Below are 17,648 nucleotides of genomic sequence, written 5' to 3' on the forward strand. Positions count from 1 at the left end.
GAGCGGCATCACCACATCGCCCCCAGTGCAGTCCTCGCCTCACAGCCCCTTTCATTCCTCGGCATCAGCACCAAAGATTGCACGTCGCTTAAAGGTGAACTATGTAAAGCGCGCAGCCGACGCATCGCAGACGGCTCCACAGACCGCTGCGACGCTGTAACTACAGAGTGCCGCCGCCTCGCGCCGTCCGAGACAGACCCGCCCTCGCCCGCAAAAGGGTTCACCACCCCGCCAGCGCCGAGGCCCTGCAGAGCGGCGAGCGCCGAAGCACCGCTGTTGTCCATGCGCTGGCGAGCCTGCCACACCGTTGCGATCCGGATCGCCAGACGGTTCATCAGCCCCTGGCAGTAGTCCTCCTCGCTCACAAGGCGACTCCGCGGCGGCGCCCCAACACCCCACTTGCTCAGCAGCGGCTGCAGCTCACGCACGCGCTGCCCAACGGGGTACGGCGCAAAGCAGTTCGACAGCACCAGGGCGATGCCAGCCGCAGGGCCGGTCATCGTGCCCACAGACGACAGCAGCGCGCCAGCACCACTCGAGGCTGTCTCCGTCGCCGTCTCGTCCGGCAGGATCGCCTCGAGCTCCGTGCGCAGCGCAGCGTGACGGCGGCCGGGCACAGCGTTCACCTGATACATCTCCACCGCGAACGGCACACCACGCAGCCCCTGCGGCCCCATCGCAGTGTGCGCAGTGCTCCCGCGCTCCTCGTCCGACAGCGCCCACCACGTCGTCTCCGTCGCGATTACCTGCCCGCCATTCGCAACAGCCTCCGTGCGCGCAGCCATGTTCGACGTGTCGCCGTAGTAGTCGTACCCCTTCGTCACCTCGTCGTAGCGGATGTCGGACAGCCCGGTGTGGATGCCGACGCGCACGCGCAGCCCGCGCCACAGCGCAGCGTACTCCTCCTCGCTCAGCCGCGCAGTCGGCGGCTCGTAGCCGCCCACCGTGTCCACACGCCCAAGCTCGAACTCGCGGTACGCGCCGTCAAAGCACTCAGTCCCCCAGTCGTGCGCAAGCAGCCTCGTCTGGATCTCGCACGCAAGGCCCACAGCGGTGTGCGCGTCCTTGCACGCAATCATGAACGAGTCGCCGATCGTCTTCACCTCGTAGCACCGGTACTTCTTGATCAGCTGCCGGATCACGCGGTGGTGCGCAGCAATCGCGTCAGTCATCAGCTGCGGCAGCGCCGCCCACAGCGCAGTGCTGCTCTCGATGTCCGTGAAGATCAGCGTCACCGGCCCGTCACTGTCCCTCGGCGCCGCGTCGTTGTCGCGGCTGTCAATGCAGCAGTACAGGAGCAGCGTGCAGCCAGCAATCAACGCTACGCCACCCACGACGGAGCCGATGATGATAGCGTTGCGCTGCATGGGCGTCAGTGCACCCAACCGCTCACGCGGCCGGTACTCCATCGACGGAGTCATCGGGCGTGTCAGCTGCGGCACCTTCGGGTCCAGTATCCGCTGCATCGACAGCATCGCAATGTTTTGAGCGCCGTAGTTTTGGTATACGCAGAGCGTTTCAGCTTCAATCGTTGTGCAGCCCCAGTCGAACTCACCGAAGCTCATGCCGTACGTAGACACAGCACCGTTTAGGTAAATGGTGTCCGTCAGCGTATCGAGGCCGAGCCTCTCCTTTCCCTCAATCACCCTGACCGCCACCAGCACCGTTACAAAATGCCTCAGCATTGTTGGCGTGTACTGGGTCGTCTCCTTCAGCGCGGCGTGAAACAGTTGTAGCAGTGGTGAAGCAGCATGCGCGGTCGCAGACTTGTCGCTCCAGAGCGGCAGGTTCGTGAATGTAATCACGCGCGCCTGCACAGACGCCAGCGCCACGGAGAGCTTATCGACGAGCGTGGTGTACTGAAGCATCAGGTCATCGAAGACGATCACAACGATCGCAGTGGCGTCAGCGAGCAGAAAGTTTACAATGTCAGTCACATCCGCAGCCGTCACCGCAAGCACAAGGTTGATCCTGCGGCGGGCAAGCGCACTCCCGACCGTCTTCGTGGAGGGCACCACGGATACTGACGGGTCATCGTAGTTGAACGTCGCAGCAGACCTGTACAGCACACCCGTGATTGTCGCCACCTCCTCGCCTTCGTAGTTGTGCAGGATCACGTGCACGTGAGAGCCGAGAGACGTCACACCCCTCACGGCCTCAAGGTTCGCGTACAGCACGAACATCTGCTGCTCCAGCGTCGGCATCAGGTACACGTAGTTTCGCACCGGCTCCACCAGGCGCGGCTGAGGATAAAGGGGGGACAGCACCAAGTACCTATGGATGTGCAAACCACTCAGTATTACCCCAGCCACGATGTCCGCGGTGTAGTCATTCATGATCTTGTCGTACACCTTCTCTGCTGTCTCGTGTGTTACAGGAAGTGAAGCCACGTTCACGCGCTTCTCTCTGAAGTTCACGTAGTGGACAATGGCTGAAACAGCCGTCGCTAAGTCCCTTCCCACCTGTGCCAGATGCGGGTACTCCTCAAGGATCACCGTTAAGGTGTTCACCGGCGGTGGCAAAAGGGTGTCCGAGTAGCAGACATTCTGCGAGTAGCTCACGCCAGAGTCGTCAACGGAAGTCCACGCAGCCTTCGACAAGCTAGCCAGCGCCGCGCCGCGCCCGCCCTGGTTGCACGAGCACGCAGCACCCAAGAACTTAGCCATCTCATTGCAGCTTCCACCGTAGTCGCCAATCACATAGTCGCCGCCGATGATGTAGCGTCTCTGCTGGAACAGGTAGTGTCTGTATGCAGCCACGCTATCGATCCACCCCTCCTCCGAGAGCGTCTGCATGATCAGCGAGCCGGCAAGCCACCCGGTCAGCATCAGCTGCGCTGCGTTCGGGTGCTCATGGAAGAACGTGTCTGCCTTTGTAGGGGGCGCAGACAGCGGCGACCCAAGCCCATGCGGGCCATACCGTCGCACAGCCGCTGCCTCCGCAGCCCACAGTTGCTCGTCCACTTTGCCAGCCTCGATGTACTTCCCCATCTGCTCCTTGAAGATGGGAATGTGAAGCGAGTCCGGCTCCGTCAGCGGAAAGGATGTGCCGCTCGAAATGATCTGCCCGTCCACAGGCGTCAGCTTCCCTTCCATCGCAAGTCCGTAGTACACGTTGAACACAGTCTGCTGCAGAGGAAAGCACGTCATGATGTACGCAGACGACGTGCGCGGGTCCGTCAGCACAGCCTCAAGGAAGTTCACAACCTGCTGCCCAGGCAAGCTCCACAGAATGACCACCTGCGGGCGCGTGTCCGCCATCGCATCGAAGGCCTTCTTGTCCACCGCAACGTCCGTCCTTGAGTACGGCACGGCGTACACGGCAGGCGGGTCTAGCGAAAGAGGTGGCATGAGCTCTACAATATCCTTGTATTCACGGTCTCCGTACTGCACGCCCGTCAGGTACATGAACGCAGAGCGGCGCGAGCGGATCGTGTTCGCTATGTGCTGCACGATCGCCATGATCTCCAGCCGCGGCTCCGCGCGCGTGAAGTACACGCTATCATCCCACACACGCACAGCACCGGACCCGGTGAACGGGCTCAGGAACATCAGCCCGCTTTCCCGAATGTCACTGTCGCGCAGTGCAGTAGCGAGGTAGCTGTCAGAGTACGGCCCAATCACGCCGAGCAGTCCCTCATTATCCGCCAGCGCCTTCTTCACCACCGCCACGATGTCCGCCCGGTTCGCATTCGGGTCCGGCTCGACAATTTTGACAGTGCGGCCGCCAGCAGTAGTGTACTTGGCGCTGTAGAGCGCAGAGTCGACTCCCAGCCACAGCGCTTTCGCATGGTCCTCCACGTTGCCACTCGCCGAGTACATGGTGTTCAGCAGGAGCACAGGGCCCTTCTCATCGTTGGCCGCGCCTGCAGCCCGCACCGGACGCGTCGTGGGCACAACGAGTGCCAGCACGCCGGCAATCAGCAAAGCGGCAGCCAGGAGTCGCGGCCGTCGGTATGCAGGTGGCTGATCCACACCGCCGGCCCCGCCACGCTCACCGCACCCGCGAGTGCAGCGCCGATGGCTCTTATTCGCGCGCATCGCGGGGACACGCACACCGGAATTGTGGTCCGCAAAGGAAAAGCTGTGGTGTGTGTGTGTGTGTGTCTGACTGTCCGGGGAGGCGAAAGAGGGCAGCCGATGAGAATTGGGAGAGCGGTGCGCATGCGGAGAGCAAAAGCAGCGGGCACAAGCAGACCGCACCGGAGACGCACAGGGGAGGAGTAGTGCAGATGGAGGCAGGGGGCAACGCGCGGGTGCGCGTAGGGGATGGGGTGGTGGAGAAGACGGGACAGGGTGCTGCGCGCCAAGGCCCCAGCCCACACGGCTTCTCTGCGGCGCGCAGCGTCCGGCCTCACAGGGTCCAGACGCAAAGGGGGTCGCGTGGGCGGCACCCATGCCGCAGGCACGGGCAGTGCACATCAGGGGCGCGGTGCTGCCACATAGTCGCTGCGGCACCCTCGCAGCACGCACGTGTAAGCTAAAGCTAGCCGTCGCGGGCAGCGTGCACACACTCGCGCCCACCGACCTCGTCGCGCCGTCCATGCATGGGCGCCTGCGTGCACGCACGCGCACGAGCAGAGCAAAGACGGAAACCATGTGCCTTCCGCGGGGACCGGTGCGGCAGAGAAAGAGGGGGGGCAGAGAGGGGCGGGGGCGGCGCTGCCCGCCGGCACCCCCTCTCCGGAGGGCCCATCCGCCACCGTACCTCTGAAGAGGTCAGTAACGATCAGCGTCGCACGTGCGATGTACGCTGTTTAGAAAAACATCGAAAGCTGCACAAAATATGTCGAAGAGGGGAGAGCGGACGCATGGAGGTCTGTGGATGAATGTAAATATGCTTCAGTGTGCGTGTGTTTAATGAGTACACTCGCGTACGTCGTATCACGTGTGCGCGAGGAGAGGTACGGGAAAGGCGCCTCATGCCAGACAGGGGAGGGGTGGCAGGGGCTTGGCGCGTCTGGCCACAGGCCGAGAAAGTCCACAGTCGCAGACAGATAGGCACTCCGTTTCCGAGATCGACACTAATGTGTAGGGACACACGCATCCACTGGAGAGCACTCATCGTCGTGAGACAGCGGCAACCGAATCGAGCCACCAGTGAGGGGATCTGCGATCACTTATCCAGGAGGAAGAGTAACCCAATTCCGCTTCATCCCTCGAAATCTTCGCAGGATATGAGCCGCTTCACCGCCACGGTAAACTCGAATGACGAGCCCCAACGTGCCGGCTGGACAAACGCATCGCCGCCGCCGCTGCCGTCCTTGTTGTCGTCGTCTTCAGCCACGCTGGCGGCACAGGCGCGAGCGCGCTTAACGGAACGCCTGCTGGGGCGATGGCTAATAGCGACGCCAGCAGCGGTCCTCCTCCAACTCCTTCGCTCCGCCTCCGCCTCCGTCCACGTGTCAGGCCGCTCGTACCGAATCGACAGGACCTCAAATTCAATCTCCGCCCCCTCCGCCGCCCCCCACTCCGCCGACTCACCAACGGCGGTGGGGCAACCGAGGCTGAGGCTCTCGCGCGTCTCGGCGTCAACCCACACTGCGCTGCTCAATCGACTAAACGCAAGGCACGAAGAAGAGCTGGGCCCCTGCTGCATTGTGAGCAGTGAAGGCGCATGGCTGTGCACAAGACGTACCCCAACCGCCCCAGAAGTGGAAGATGCGGCGGATCCCGATGAAGCGCCAAGATGCGTTGTGGCCTCAGCAGGGCCACCGCACCGCACTGTGAAGGTGGTGAGACCACACTCCTCTACTAGACAAGCGAGGAGCTTGGATATGAAGAAGGGCAGCACCGCACAGCAGGACAGCGTCAGTGGTGCTGCGGATGAAGGTGTGGGGACGGTGGCCGGGTAAGATGGTGGCGGCGGGGGAACGAGACGCCACACGTAGCGGCGGGCGACGACAGCTTGACTCATCGCTCGCTGCGCCGCAGCAGCGGGTAAAGAAGCACTGCATGCGACTGCGGCTGTAGGTGCCGGAGAGGCTGACCAATCGTGGTCCTGCTGGGCAAGCACGGGAGCTTCTTCAGCTATTCTACCGAATTGATGGCAGCTCGTGGCGCCGGGAAAGGGTATCGATGCGATCAGCGAGACGCTAAAGCCGGAAAGAACAGTCCCGGCCTGCCTCACACTATTCACTGCATCGCGGGTCCCTACTGAAGCGCTCTCGATGACGTCAGCAGCGTTGGCAGTGGCACTGGTGTGCATATCCATGTTCCCTCCCCCTTCGGCAGAGAATGGCGAGAGGAGAGGTAAGTGCACGAGCGCATCCCACGCCGCCCACACTGGATCGACATCTCCGGGACACAGTCGGAGCGGCTCCGCCACGAGCGTTGCCCCGCCGATCCAATCCAGCGCCACACCCGCAACGGCGCAAGCCGCTGTCAAATACGTCTGCGTTACGCGAGAGGAGCAAATGAGGCAGAGGAGCAGGCGAGTCTTCTCCACACACAGCACAGCGCTGAGGTCCTTCCATGATGGGTGACGAAGGAGGCGCAAATAAAAGGTGTGGTGCGTGACCGCGCTGTCATCGATCGGCGCAGTGACAGCGCCCGATGCGGCTTCGGCAACGGAAACACACGTCTGCCGCAGCGCACTGAGGCGTCGAAAAACGCCCTGCAGCGCTTCCACATATGCCCCATAAGTCAGCTGAGAGTGGAAAGGCGAGGCCGACGACGTACCGACTGAATTGGGTGACAGATGCGCCACTAAACTCGCCGAGAGCGTCGTGCAGGTGCTAAGGTGATAAACGGTTCCGAAGCGCTTGGCGACGTCATGCAGGCGACGCTGAATGTTGGCCATTTGGGTCATGGTCGTGGAAGGTTTGCGCAGCAGCGCCTTGGCATAGGCCCCTGCCTCAGCTAACGTCGACGACGTCGATGGCGTACCGTGCTCGATGGGTACATCTATGTGAACCTCACAGCGGCTGAGAATACCGTAGTACGGGACAGACGGAAACACGCGTTGAGCTGCTTTAGCTGCTGCAGGGTGCGTCTGCTGCGCGGCCGCCAGAAGTGCTGAGAGGTCTGTCGACTGCTTCGATGCGGTTCTCACCCCAGGTTCAGATGGCAGCGGTGCTCGAGCGCCAAAGCCACCGGGCGCGGGAGCTGGAGGAGGTTGCCGCACCACAGATAGGGTGGCGGTGTCGTCTGCGAGGCTACTGCCCTGCCGGAAGTCAACCCGGCTTCTCTGAAAAATGTTCATTGGCTGTCGCTGCTCCCTCTTTCCCCTTCCCCTCCCCTCTCGTACACGTATGAGCGCGTCTTCGTTCTGGGTATATACTGCCCCTTGTATGCCGTAGAGCTTTATCGGCAGATATCTACCTGTGAATATCTATAGATATAGCTGTGTGCTGAGATATGGATGTGTGTGCGTGTGCCGGTGGTATGCGCCCATGCCAGGGCTCGAGCTGTAGCACGATGTCGTAGGCGTAAGTGGTGAAAAGAGGCGGCAGAGGAGATGAAGGGTTCCGTTGCACGGATAGGCCCATGTCGAATGAGGCGGTGTACGGGCGCAGGCACATCCGGAGGGGAAGGGAGCGCGGGCACGATTTGGTGAATGTGTTGGAGAGGAGAACTGCGTGGTCCTCTTCACCACATAGGCAGCCAAGCCATGGTTTTCACGAAGTAGCGAAAGGGAGACAGACGATCGACGTCACCTGCACAGGTCTGCCTCGTCTCGGAGGCGCAGTTTGAGAGACACTCACGCGCCATGTGGCACGCACAGAAAGGGTGGAGGTGAAGAGGTGCGCAAGCGTAGCGCTGATACCAGACAGAGTCTAAAGAAGAGCACCCGGAAGGCGGGAAGGGGAGGGGTTCGCGCCTCCGTGTGTGTGTGTGTGTGTGTGTGTGCTTGCCATGAGCGCCTCTCTCACAGAAAGGCCGGCATGACTGCCCACAGGCACGGCGCAAGGAGAAAACGCACGCACGCAAAAAATGAAAAAGAGCGCGAGAGGGGACGGAGCGGAGGGCTGTCTCTGTAGGCCAATCTCCCCGCGGCCCTCCCTCGCCCCCGCTTCGTCAGCCCCTATACTTGGGCGTGCCCTGCAGAATTACGTCGTGCTCGAGGCAGCGGTGAGTCGCTCCCGCAGTTCGAGGATGCGCGCGTCGATTCGCAGAATCACTGCGTCCGTCTCACGCAACGCGCCGCTGCTCCCCTCCACCAGCGACAGCCGCTCCGTCTCCAGGCGATGAAGCTCGCGGCTGGTGCGCTTCACCAAGTCGAAAAGGGCTGGTGTGTTGTGCATCGGTTGGAGTGCCACAGCGGTCGCTGCTCCAACAGCCGGAGACGGGGTGAACAACGGCAAAGCCGCGGTCACGCTGCCCGACAGCTTCTCACGATCCGCGCAGCCCCCCTGGAGCGGCGGCCGCTGTGAAGCTGATGCCGGTATCAACGGCTGCACGGCATCCTCTGCGTGGCGGCGCAGCTTCTCTCGTCGACGTGCCAGTGCAGCCGCCAGTCTTCTGTTCTGCTCCTCTAACTCGCGGCAACGCTGCTGAGATGCAGCCATATCTGCTGCATGCTGCTGCGCCTGTCTATCTAGCTTCAACTGATGCTCAGCCTCCCACTGAACGCGCAGCTGCTCTATCTGGAGTGACGAATATGCAGCCCCACCTCCCGCATTGATGGAGTCACGGCCACCGCCGGCGGAACTAGAGGATGTCAACTGCTGCGTACGGTATCGGCTGAAGGCTTCATAGAGGGACAAGTACTCCTGCTGCGCTTGCCGCTGTCGCTCGTCGGCACGCCGCGCCTGCGCCTCCGCCGCCCTTACCCTTTCCTCCAGCAGTCGCGCGCGGTGAGCGATGGTCTCGTTGGCCAGCCGAACCTGCACCCGCACTTCATCCTCGACACGCTGCTGTGCGTCAAGCAGTTGCTGCCGCATGCGCCGCAAGTCCTTCTCCATGTCAGCCACACGCTGCTGCCTCTCTGCCAAGCGCGTCTCCTCTGCCTGCACTGCCTCCTCGCGAAGCGTCACTGCCGCTGCGCGCTGCCGCAGCTCCATCTGCGCCGCCCTCCCTCGTTGTTTCACGAGCCGCTTGAGGTCTGCGAATGCAATACTCTTCTGCTCTTCAAGAGCTCTTCGGAAGCGATCTGCCTGCACAGCCTTCCACAGCTCCAGGTCCCAAGCCGCTCGATACTCAGCCGTATCGCGAACGTTGTACTCTGCAGCTGCGACCGGCGCCGACGATTCTGCAGAGAGAGGAGGAGTGCCGTTCGATACAGCAAAACGGGCTGCGGTGGAGCCGAAGGACAACCGCACGCCTGATGTCCCCGCAGAATTCCTTTGCTCGAGCGGCGTGTCTGAGGGCGAAGAGCTCCGCCCCGTTACTGTGACGGAAGGCTCTCGAGGTCGCGGGAGCGTATGCGTTGACTCGGTGCTCCCCTGAGGGCCACCTCTTTGGAGCACGGCTTGCTGCAAGGAATCCCGTCGCTGCATCTCAGCATAGCGGCTTTCATCGTCGCTGCCACGGCTGCTGTCACTGCTACCACCCGTCATCACTGAGAAGGCCTGGTGGCTGTCGTTGGAATCGCTTTGGAAGCCGCCGCTCATCACCGGCTCCCTCTGCACGCACGCGCACCCTCACAAAGAGGTCCGAGACGCCCTTGCGTACGCCCCACCTCAGAGACGCTCTCGGACGAGTGCGAAAAAAAAAACTACCTTTGGAGGAGGGGCGAGTGTCGGTAGAGACCGAAGGGAATCGCGGAGTCGGACGGGCAAGGAGAAAAGCCGGGGAGGAGAGGGGCAGAGCGAGCGCACAGAACCGCGGCAGAGAGAGAGGCTCCCACAGGCCAAGAGCAGTGTGCCACCACGGAGCGCTCGTTCAGCGGCGAATCGGTGGTACACGCCTATGGAAGAGAGGTTGCTGCGAGAGACGCTGCATATAAAGAGCAGCACTGCCGCGCTCGCGGGGAGAGGAGTGGGGGAACGAGGAAAGCCAAAAGAGGGACCTGTGAGAACGATAAAGGGGCAGCTTCGTCTTCGCCCCCGCTGCCGTCAAGAGAGCAGTCGCTCGTCTCGGTGTTGACACGCGATTCGTTTAATCGCGTCGACCTCGGCTCAGAGGGAAGAGCTCGGAGCGGGAAATGCGAGCACGCACGCAGTTGAACCCACGTGTAGCTCGCAGAGTGGCGCGGTACGATACCCTCGGCCCGTCCTCTGAAGGGAGCAGTTCGATGCAACGTCGAGAGTGTATAAAAGTGTGTGCGGAATGCCTTCTTATCTATGAAATCCTCGCTCGAGGCGTGCCTCACGCGCCGTCGAGAACATTGGCGTAGACATATGGGGGAGTGGAGGGGATCGAAGGAGAGAGGTGGCGAAGAAGCAAAAGATGTCGAGCAGCATCGTGAAGGCGAGACTACGGGGGGGAAGGAGGGGATGAGTGCTGCAAGAGTCCGGGAACTCTGCGTCTGGGGCTCGATGGCATGGCAAAGAAACGTGGGCAGCTGCCGTCTTCGAAAGGGGGCCACCGCAGTTCGAGCATCGCTCCACTAAAATGCGCGCGCGCGAGAAAGGGCGAGACGACTGCACAAAGACATGGTAAAAAAAATTACCAAGAAAAGAAGCCGCACTCACTGAGTTTCGCGGCTTCGTATGACTTCAGTACTCTCTCTCGCCCCACCCCTGCCACCCTAGGTTAGCTTGTGCTGTGCCGCAAGCGTGCACACACACACACACACACACAGCGTCAAGCTGTAATTCGCGCCTGCAGTTGTGCTGCTCTTCGTTCATGCCGCCCTCGATATGTTTAGGTGCCTCACCCATTTATATTACACTTACAGTGATACACACAGAAAGCACAGAGCTGTATCCGGCGAACCTCAACAGCGAGAGAAGGCGGGCAGGAAGGGAGGGAAGGTGGGAGGAGAGGGGGCCGGGACCAGGGAAGTGGCGGGTGGAGCGGCAGGGGATGGAGAAGGGCATCTCGAGCATCTCAAGTGACGCGCCGCACACAAGCACAGAGAGCGTGCGAGGGCAGTCACTGTCGACAAGGGGCAGTTGGAAGGAAGCAAACGAGTTACAAGCGCGCAGGAGACCTCCGGCGCACACACCTGACAAGCCCAGGAAAAAAAAGCGCCGGTGTCAGCGGCCGTCTTCACGTCTCCCGCTGTAAATAGGCGTCCAACGCTGATAGCATGGGAGTGCCAGCGTACATGCGGCGCAGAGTCTCGGCCGCGTACGTGTGCAGGTCCTGAGTCTGTGTCAGCTCCGCCTCATCATCTATCTTCTTGGCACCGGACTGATGCTGACGCAGCATCTCACCCGTCACCTGCCACAAGCCGTAGGCTGCCCGTGCGTTGTTCTGCTGCGAGTTGAAGAGGAGCGACTGCGAGTACTCGATCACGCAGCGCGGCAGATTGCGCTTCATGTAGAACAGCTCCCCCAGGCGCACATGGGCAAAGTAAGACTCGCTGTCGAAAAGCAGGCACTCCTCTGCGTATGCTATGGCCTTGTCCACGTTGCCGAGGAGGTAGTGGAGGTTGCTCAGCTCGCGGTACGCAGGCAAAGCGTCGCCGCGGTGTACCTCGAAGTAAGTGTGCTGCTTGTCATCCTCGTCCGTGTACACAAGGTCCTCTTCGAGGACACGAATGGCCTCCTCATAGTGGCCGTTACTCTTGTGGATCGCACTCAGACGTTTCACGCAGAAGTCGTTCGTCGGTAGATCCTTCAGCAGCTGCTCGTACAGCTTCTTCGCCTCAGCTACTTTCCCTTGCGCCTCGAGGCACAGGCCGCGAAGGTGACTGACGCGAATCGATTTCTTACCGAAGCGGCTCTCCAGCAGGTTCAGATACATTGTGGCCTTTTCGATACGGCCGCATTCGAGGGAGGCAATCAGCACCTGCTCATAAGCGTCGTACAGCTCACTCGACGACAGCCCACTCGAGCCGCCAGCCAGCAGGTCCGTTGCTAAGAACAGCATCTTGTTCGCGTTCCGCGCCCCGCTGGCGCGATAGTTCTGCACCAACGTGATTTTCTGCTCCCTCGACAGCTGCTTGAGGTCGACAGGCGTCAACGACTGCAGCGACAGATGCGACTCAGAATCGGCCATGACGTATGCGGGGAGAAGGGGAAGCCAGTGCCGCAAGTGATCCAATACGCCGGCAAGTGACCGCTATTCTGTATGCTAAATGAGACTTCCTTCATGGACAAGGGTGTGTGTCCCCTCACCGGCGTACAACAGAGGGGAAGGCGAAGGGGATGGGGTGGTGGAGAAGACGGGACAGGGTGCTGCGCGCCAAGGCCCCAGCCCACACGGCTTCTCTGCGGCGCGCAGCGTCCGGCCTCACAGGGTCCAGACGCAAAGGGGGTCGCGTGGGCGGCACCCATGCCGCAGGCACGGGCAGTGCACATCAGGGGCGCGGTGCTGCCACATAGTCGCTGCGGCACCCTCGCAGCACGCACGTGTAAGCTAAAGCTAGCCGTCGCGGGCAGCGTGCACACACTCGCGCCCACCGACCTCGTCGCGCCGTCCATGCATGGGCGCCTGCGTGCACGCACGCGCACGAGCAGAGCAAAGACGGAAACCATGTGCCTTCCGCGGGGACCGGTGCGGCAGAGAAAGAGGGGGGGCAGAGAGGGGCGGGGGCGGCGCTGCCCGCCGGCACCCCCTCTCCGGAGGGCCCATCCGCCACCGTAAATGCATGCATGCGTGCGTAGGCGCGCTAACGGCACGCAGAGAGAGGCACTCGAGGCACAGTCAAGGGGAGCGAGAGCGCGCGCGAGGAAGTGGAGAGCCGCGCGTCATGCGTGTGGATGGCGGCAGCAAGCCGCGTGGAAATTCGAAAAGAAAAAGACGGCCTTCGCAGCAGAGAGACGCAAACCGCAAAGGCAAAAGAGCGTCCCGGGGCGGGTGCACGGCGAGCAGAGAGAGAGGAGAGAGATTTGTATGGCGGGCAGCCGCTGGGGGTATCCGCGCGACGCAGCGCTCCACTCCTCCCACATATCAGCACCGTCCTGTGCGTCCAGAGGTGTACCCACCTCGTCTTCAAAGCGTACCTCTCCGGGCACCAAACATGCATGTGTCAGTGCCAGTAGCGGTAAGTGTCGTGAAAGAAGAGGGGGTCGCTTGGCGCCTCGGGTCTCACCATCTCTCTTCCTCCGGCTCTCTTTCTCCGAATGTGTCGGCGGGCCGGTGCTTGCATCTCCTCGCGTACTGCTGCGCCTTTGCACGCGTGCGTGTACTCCGTCACATGCGGCACAAAAAGAGGGCGTGCCGAAGAAGCGCCTGCGAAGAAAGGGAACATGGAAAGGGAGTGCGAGCGAACGGGCAACGGAGGACAGGAAGCGCTGGCCAAGGCCCCATGTCCCTCCTCACACCCTCACGGGTGCTCGAGAGGGAGGGGTGTACGTGCGTGCGTGTCGGCACATGCGTCTTCCAACTGGTGTGGAGCTGTGCGGTGTGTTTCCGAAAGGACAATACGTGAGCAGAGGGGTGGGGGAGCAGCAGGCAACATTCCGCAAAGGCTAAACCGGTGATTCAGCAAGCGAATTTGGCCTACACAACCACCCCTCCCGGCAAGCACACACGCACACACACGCACACACCATCACCGTCATCAGCAACCCGAGCGCCCCGCTGTCTTCGCACCCGCGCACAGGTATATGTCCCGCTAGCCCCACACCCCTTACTCCCATTGAGACATCATGAGCAACTCGCCCTTCTCCGTCACTGTGACGCTGCGGTTCACCATTCGATGACGATCCTCCTGCCACTCGCGGTACTCTCGATAACGGCGACGTCGACGCAGACGCTGTGCGACATCTTCAGCGTCTCTCTCAGCACCAGAGGTGAGCCGCTGGCTCCGCGTATCACCCCGCTCTCCTTCAAGACCCTTAGAGGCATCGTCTACTTGAGGGCGGCGCACCCGCAGGCTGTTCTGCTGCGACGCCCACGTTCCTCCAGCATCAGCACCCTCTTTCTCCGATTTTATGGCGGCGCTCACCTCCTGCTGAAAGAGCTCCTGCTGCCTCTCGCGCTCTGCAGCGTTCTTGACAGCCTTTCGGCGAACTCGCTCCGCCTTCTCCCGCCGGCGCTTGGCAAAGTCCGCCTGCCAAGAAGCTTTCTTCTTCAGCACCGCAGTCGCCTCACGGGAGAGTCGTCGGCGTGTCCTTACGCTCGTCTCGTCTGGCGATGCAGATGCGATGCCGCTCCGCCCGCCACCGTGGCGCTCTCTTACAACGCTGTCAGAGCCATCATCACTGCGCACCGGAAGTTGTAAAGACCCGTTGAGGATCTGGCGCACGTACGCCGGCCCCTCTATCGGCTCCTCCACTGCCCGAAACGGGTAGTAGCGGCGATCCAGGAGCAGGTAGTATGTGTTGGGGACGCCGACGTCAGCCTTGGAGGCCTGGACGGCACCCGGCGACTCCGCCACCGTCGCACAGAGCTGGCTCAGTCTTACTGGGCTCAGTGAATTCTGCACCACATCTATGAAGCTACCACTAGACAAGAAGCGCAAGAGGACGTCACTGTCGCTGGGGAAGAGCGGCAGCGCGTCCTTGCCGGATACCGGAGCCTGGCCCGCCTGCGTGTCGTCCATGAAGGCAGCCTTGACCAAGTCGTATCGATCGACCGTGTGCACGCCGATGAGCGGGTCCCGGCTGCGCAGGCCTGCGTCCTCAGAGGAGTCGGCTGCCGTCCCGTCGTCGCCAGTCGCACCATCGTCACCGAGGCGCGATTTGGCGGGCAGCAGGATGAGAACCGATGGGACTTGAGTCACGTGCAGGCTTTCCGCCACCGTCGGCAGCTGCTCAGCGTCCAGCCAAAACACCTCTGGTCGCAGGATCGGCGTCCAGGAGCGCTCGACGCGGCGGCGCTCCTTCACCCCTTTCGTTAATGTCGTGATGTTGTAGAGCACTGTTGTCTGCCGCAGCCGCTGCGCTACTGCGACCGCCACGTCGAGGTGATGGTGGAACCATATGGCATCACTCTCACGCAAAACGAAAACGATCTTCATCGCGCTCTCCAGCACTGTCAGCTCGTGCAGAACGTGCGCGGGAGACTCCATCTTGCGAAGCGCGCTCGTGGTGTTGAAGGCCGTCATTGCTGCACGCCACTGCTGCAACTGCGCGAGTTCAGCCTTCACCGACGCCGCACAGGCAGCGTGCCACGGTGCCGTGGCGGAAGTTGCCCCCACAAGCTCCGTCATGGTACCGATCGACTGCGGTCGAGACAGGTCCGAGACTGCTGCCACAAAGCTAGCAGACGCCGAGCCATTCCAGTAAGCTGCAACAGCGCTGGCCCACGGGGCCGTAGCGAGGGTGAGCTCTGTGCGTAAACCCCACGCCGCCGCCACCTCCGCGGACTCGGTCACCAGTGTAAGTACGGCGTTGCCAGCCTGTGTGGCGATAGAGGACAGTGCGGCGAGCACCTCCTCGGAGCCGTGAGTGGTGAGTCGCACGTAGGCCATCGACACCAATGCCGGCGGACCAGAGCGGGACATATTTGCCTCTACAGCGTTGCGCACCAGTCCGAGCGTGGCGCGCACCTCGTCCGGGCGAAAGACAAACTGCAGACTGGGGATGAGGTGAAACGTGACAGGGTCGGCGTAGCGCGTGGGGAGCTCACTCAGGGCCCAGGAGCGCAGCTCCAGGTAGCTCGCCAACGCCAGCGGCGTCTTTGTGTAGTGCCGTGGTGGTACCTGAAGAGGGTTCGCCGAGATGACGGCGCCGGGCGTCACATGCGTCTTTGCGACTCCGCCATGGAATAGAGTCAGTGTGGGGACGCGGCCGGCGCCAGCGAGCACTAGTTTGATAAGACGACGCTCAGTGACACCCGCCGGTATAGCATACGTGTGCACCCCAAGTACGGCGGACGGCACGTCCGTCGCGATCTGTTGAACCTTTTCTCGAAGGGTGTTCACAGTGTCGGAGCCTGCATCTCTGCCGTCTGTGAAGAGGATGAGCACGGGGCGCGTAGGCAGCGGCGACGATGAAGGAGAGCAGCTGCCCGCCTCCCTCTTCTCGGGGGTGGTGCAGCAGTCGCCTGCCAGCACACGCAGCACCGATGCGGCTGTGGGAAGGGCAAAGGTGCACTCGGTAGAGTCTTTTGGGAGAGAAGGGGGAGGGGCGTCCGCATCATCCTCATGGCGTCCACGTGCCGGCACCCCACTTAGCACAATCACAGCCGCCGCGATCACCAAGGCGCAGAGCAACGCTGGTCGACGTCGCGACAGCCCACGCATCGACTTCGATGGACTTGGCGAGGCCGTGAGGCACAAGGGAGAGAAGATCATGGACGCACACACGGCCCAACGGTGTTGGCGGCGGCGGGAGGACGGTGAAGTACTAGGAGTGAATGCGCGCTAAGGACAGAGGAAGAAGGGAGCAGCGAGAGGCCGATTAGATGCCGAAACGACAGCAGCGCTATGGATGAATGCTTTCTGGAGACGGCGCCAGCAAGAGATGCACAATGCAGAAGAGCCGCCCGTTGCCACGGTACGTATATGAGAGGAAAAAAAAGAGGAGTGGACCTCCGGAAGTTTGTTGGAGGAGGCGGTGAGGGTGAGAGGGGAAGAACAGAGCGAAGACTGAAAGTACAGGTGTAGCGAGGACGCGCACGTAGACGAACGGCTATCGTACGTCTTCACAAGTACGCCGCTGGCAGCACGGCAGGAGGCGCCCTTTGCATTTCTTTTTTTTTTCGTCATGGGGACGCCATTTTCGAATCCCCCTTCTCCCACTGTGCACCTCTGGCGGCATGTCTAGGTGTAGCCGCTGCACCGCCCTCCCCTTCGTCCTCTTCCTCTGAACGGAGTTGTCGCTCTCAGCCATGAAGTGTGGCGCGTAGGCGAGGGCCGCGAAGCAGAGAGAGAGGTGGAAAGGGAGTGAGGTTGGGGGGGAAGACGCAAATTGTTTGCCCTTCGGAATATGTATGCCATATATAGAGGAGAAACGCCGCGCCAAAGGAAATAGCGCAGCGCTCGGGCGTCCCTATGCGCACGGCTGCCTGCATGGAAGATGGCCAGAACAGAATGTCGAAGCGGTCGGATAAGGCCAGACGAAGATGACGGTGTACGCCGTGCCTTCACGGTGGTGGAGCTGAGCTGCAGGGAGAAAAGGGAGAGTGAAAAAAGGGAAAGAGAGAGGCGCGTCCGTTCACCTCTCTGCGCCTTTCTCTCTCTCTTCTTATATGTATGTGTGCGTGCGTATTTCGCTGAAGTCTACTGCCTTCCGAACCTTACAATGAGGACAGCGACTTCGTTCGCTTGTCAGCGCCAAGCAAAACGATGTTGCAGCACACCTCGAACGCCTTCACGAAGGCTGGCACGGGCAGGAACTCGAAGCGGGAGTGAAAATTGTGGGTGCCAGTGAAGTTGGGCGTGAAGAGACCGTGTGCGGAGAGCGCCGCGCCATCCGTTCCCCCGCACATTGGGATGACGTTTGGCTTCACACACGCCCTCTCCATCGCCTCCAGCAGCAAATCAATAGCGGTGAAGTCGTCCTTGAGGGAGTTCGAAATGTTGGCGTACACATCTTCGATCTCGATCTCCACGGTACCGGTCGGGTACTTGGCCTGCACCTCGTGGGCGACATCCAGCATGAGGGCTTTGCGGGCCCTGAATGTGGCCAGGTCGTGATCGCGCACCATCGCCTCAAGCCTCGCCTGGGAGGAGTTCGCCTCCATCTTCGCGAACCACCAGTACCC

General features: G+C 61.6%; 5 protein-coding genes across 5 annotated transcripts; all 5 read right to left on the reverse strand.

Moving 5' to 3' along the window:
- Window positions 1-5,151: 5,151 nt before the first annotated feature.
- Window positions 5,152-7,203, reverse strand: LSCM1_05492 (uncharacterized protein; the record flags this gene model as incomplete). Its single annotated transcript, XM_067322947.1, has 1 exon — window positions 5,152-7,203. One exon carries the CDS (start codon window positions 7,201-7,203, stop codon window positions 5,152-5,154), a length of 2,052 nt encoding a protein of 683 aa, XP_067179582.1.
- Window positions 7,204-8,050: 847 nt separating this feature from the next.
- Window positions 8,051-9,553, reverse strand: LSCM1_05493 (uncharacterized protein; the record flags this gene model as incomplete). The annotated part of the gene is made up of 1 exon (XM_067322948.1): window positions 8,051-9,553. The coding sequence occupies one exon, from the start codon at window positions 9,551-9,553 to the stop codon at window positions 8,051-8,053; it is 1,503 nt and encodes a 500-aa protein (XP_067179583.1).
- Window positions 9,554-11,096: 1,543 nt separating this feature from the next.
- LSCM1_05494 (uncharacterized protein) lies at window positions 11,097-12,050 on the reverse strand (the record flags this gene model as incomplete). The annotated part of the gene is made up of 1 exon (XM_067322949.1): window positions 11,097-12,050. The coding sequence occupies one exon, from the start codon at window positions 12,048-12,050 to the stop codon at window positions 11,097-11,099; it is 954 nt and encodes a 317-aa protein (XP_067179584.1).
- A 1,576-nt stretch (window positions 12,051-13,626) lies between these two features.
- On the reverse strand, window positions 13,627-16,236 carry LSCM1_05495 (uncharacterized protein; the record flags this gene model as incomplete). The annotated part of the gene is made up of 1 exon (XM_067322950.1): window positions 13,627-16,236. One exon carries the CDS (start codon window positions 16,234-16,236, stop codon window positions 13,627-13,629), a length of 2,610 nt encoding a protein of 869 aa, XP_067179585.1.
- A 944-nt stretch (window positions 16,237-17,180) lies between these two features.
- On the reverse strand, window positions 17,181-17,627 carry LSCM1_05496 (uncharacterized protein; the record flags this gene model as incomplete). The annotated part of the gene is made up of 1 exon (XM_067322951.1): window positions 17,181-17,627. One exon carries the CDS (start codon window positions 17,625-17,627, stop codon window positions 17,181-17,183), a length of 447 nt encoding a protein of 148 aa, XP_067179586.1.
- Window positions 17,628-17,648: the final 21 nt, after the last annotated feature.

This window comes from Leishmania martiniquensis, chromosome 17 (genome assembly GCF_017916325.1).
Source record: "Leishmania martiniquensis isolate LSCM1 chromosome 17, whole genome shotgun sequence".
NCBI classification, from domain to species: domain Eukaryota; phylum Euglenozoa; class Kinetoplastea; order Trypanosomatida; family Trypanosomatidae; genus Leishmania; species Leishmania martiniquensis.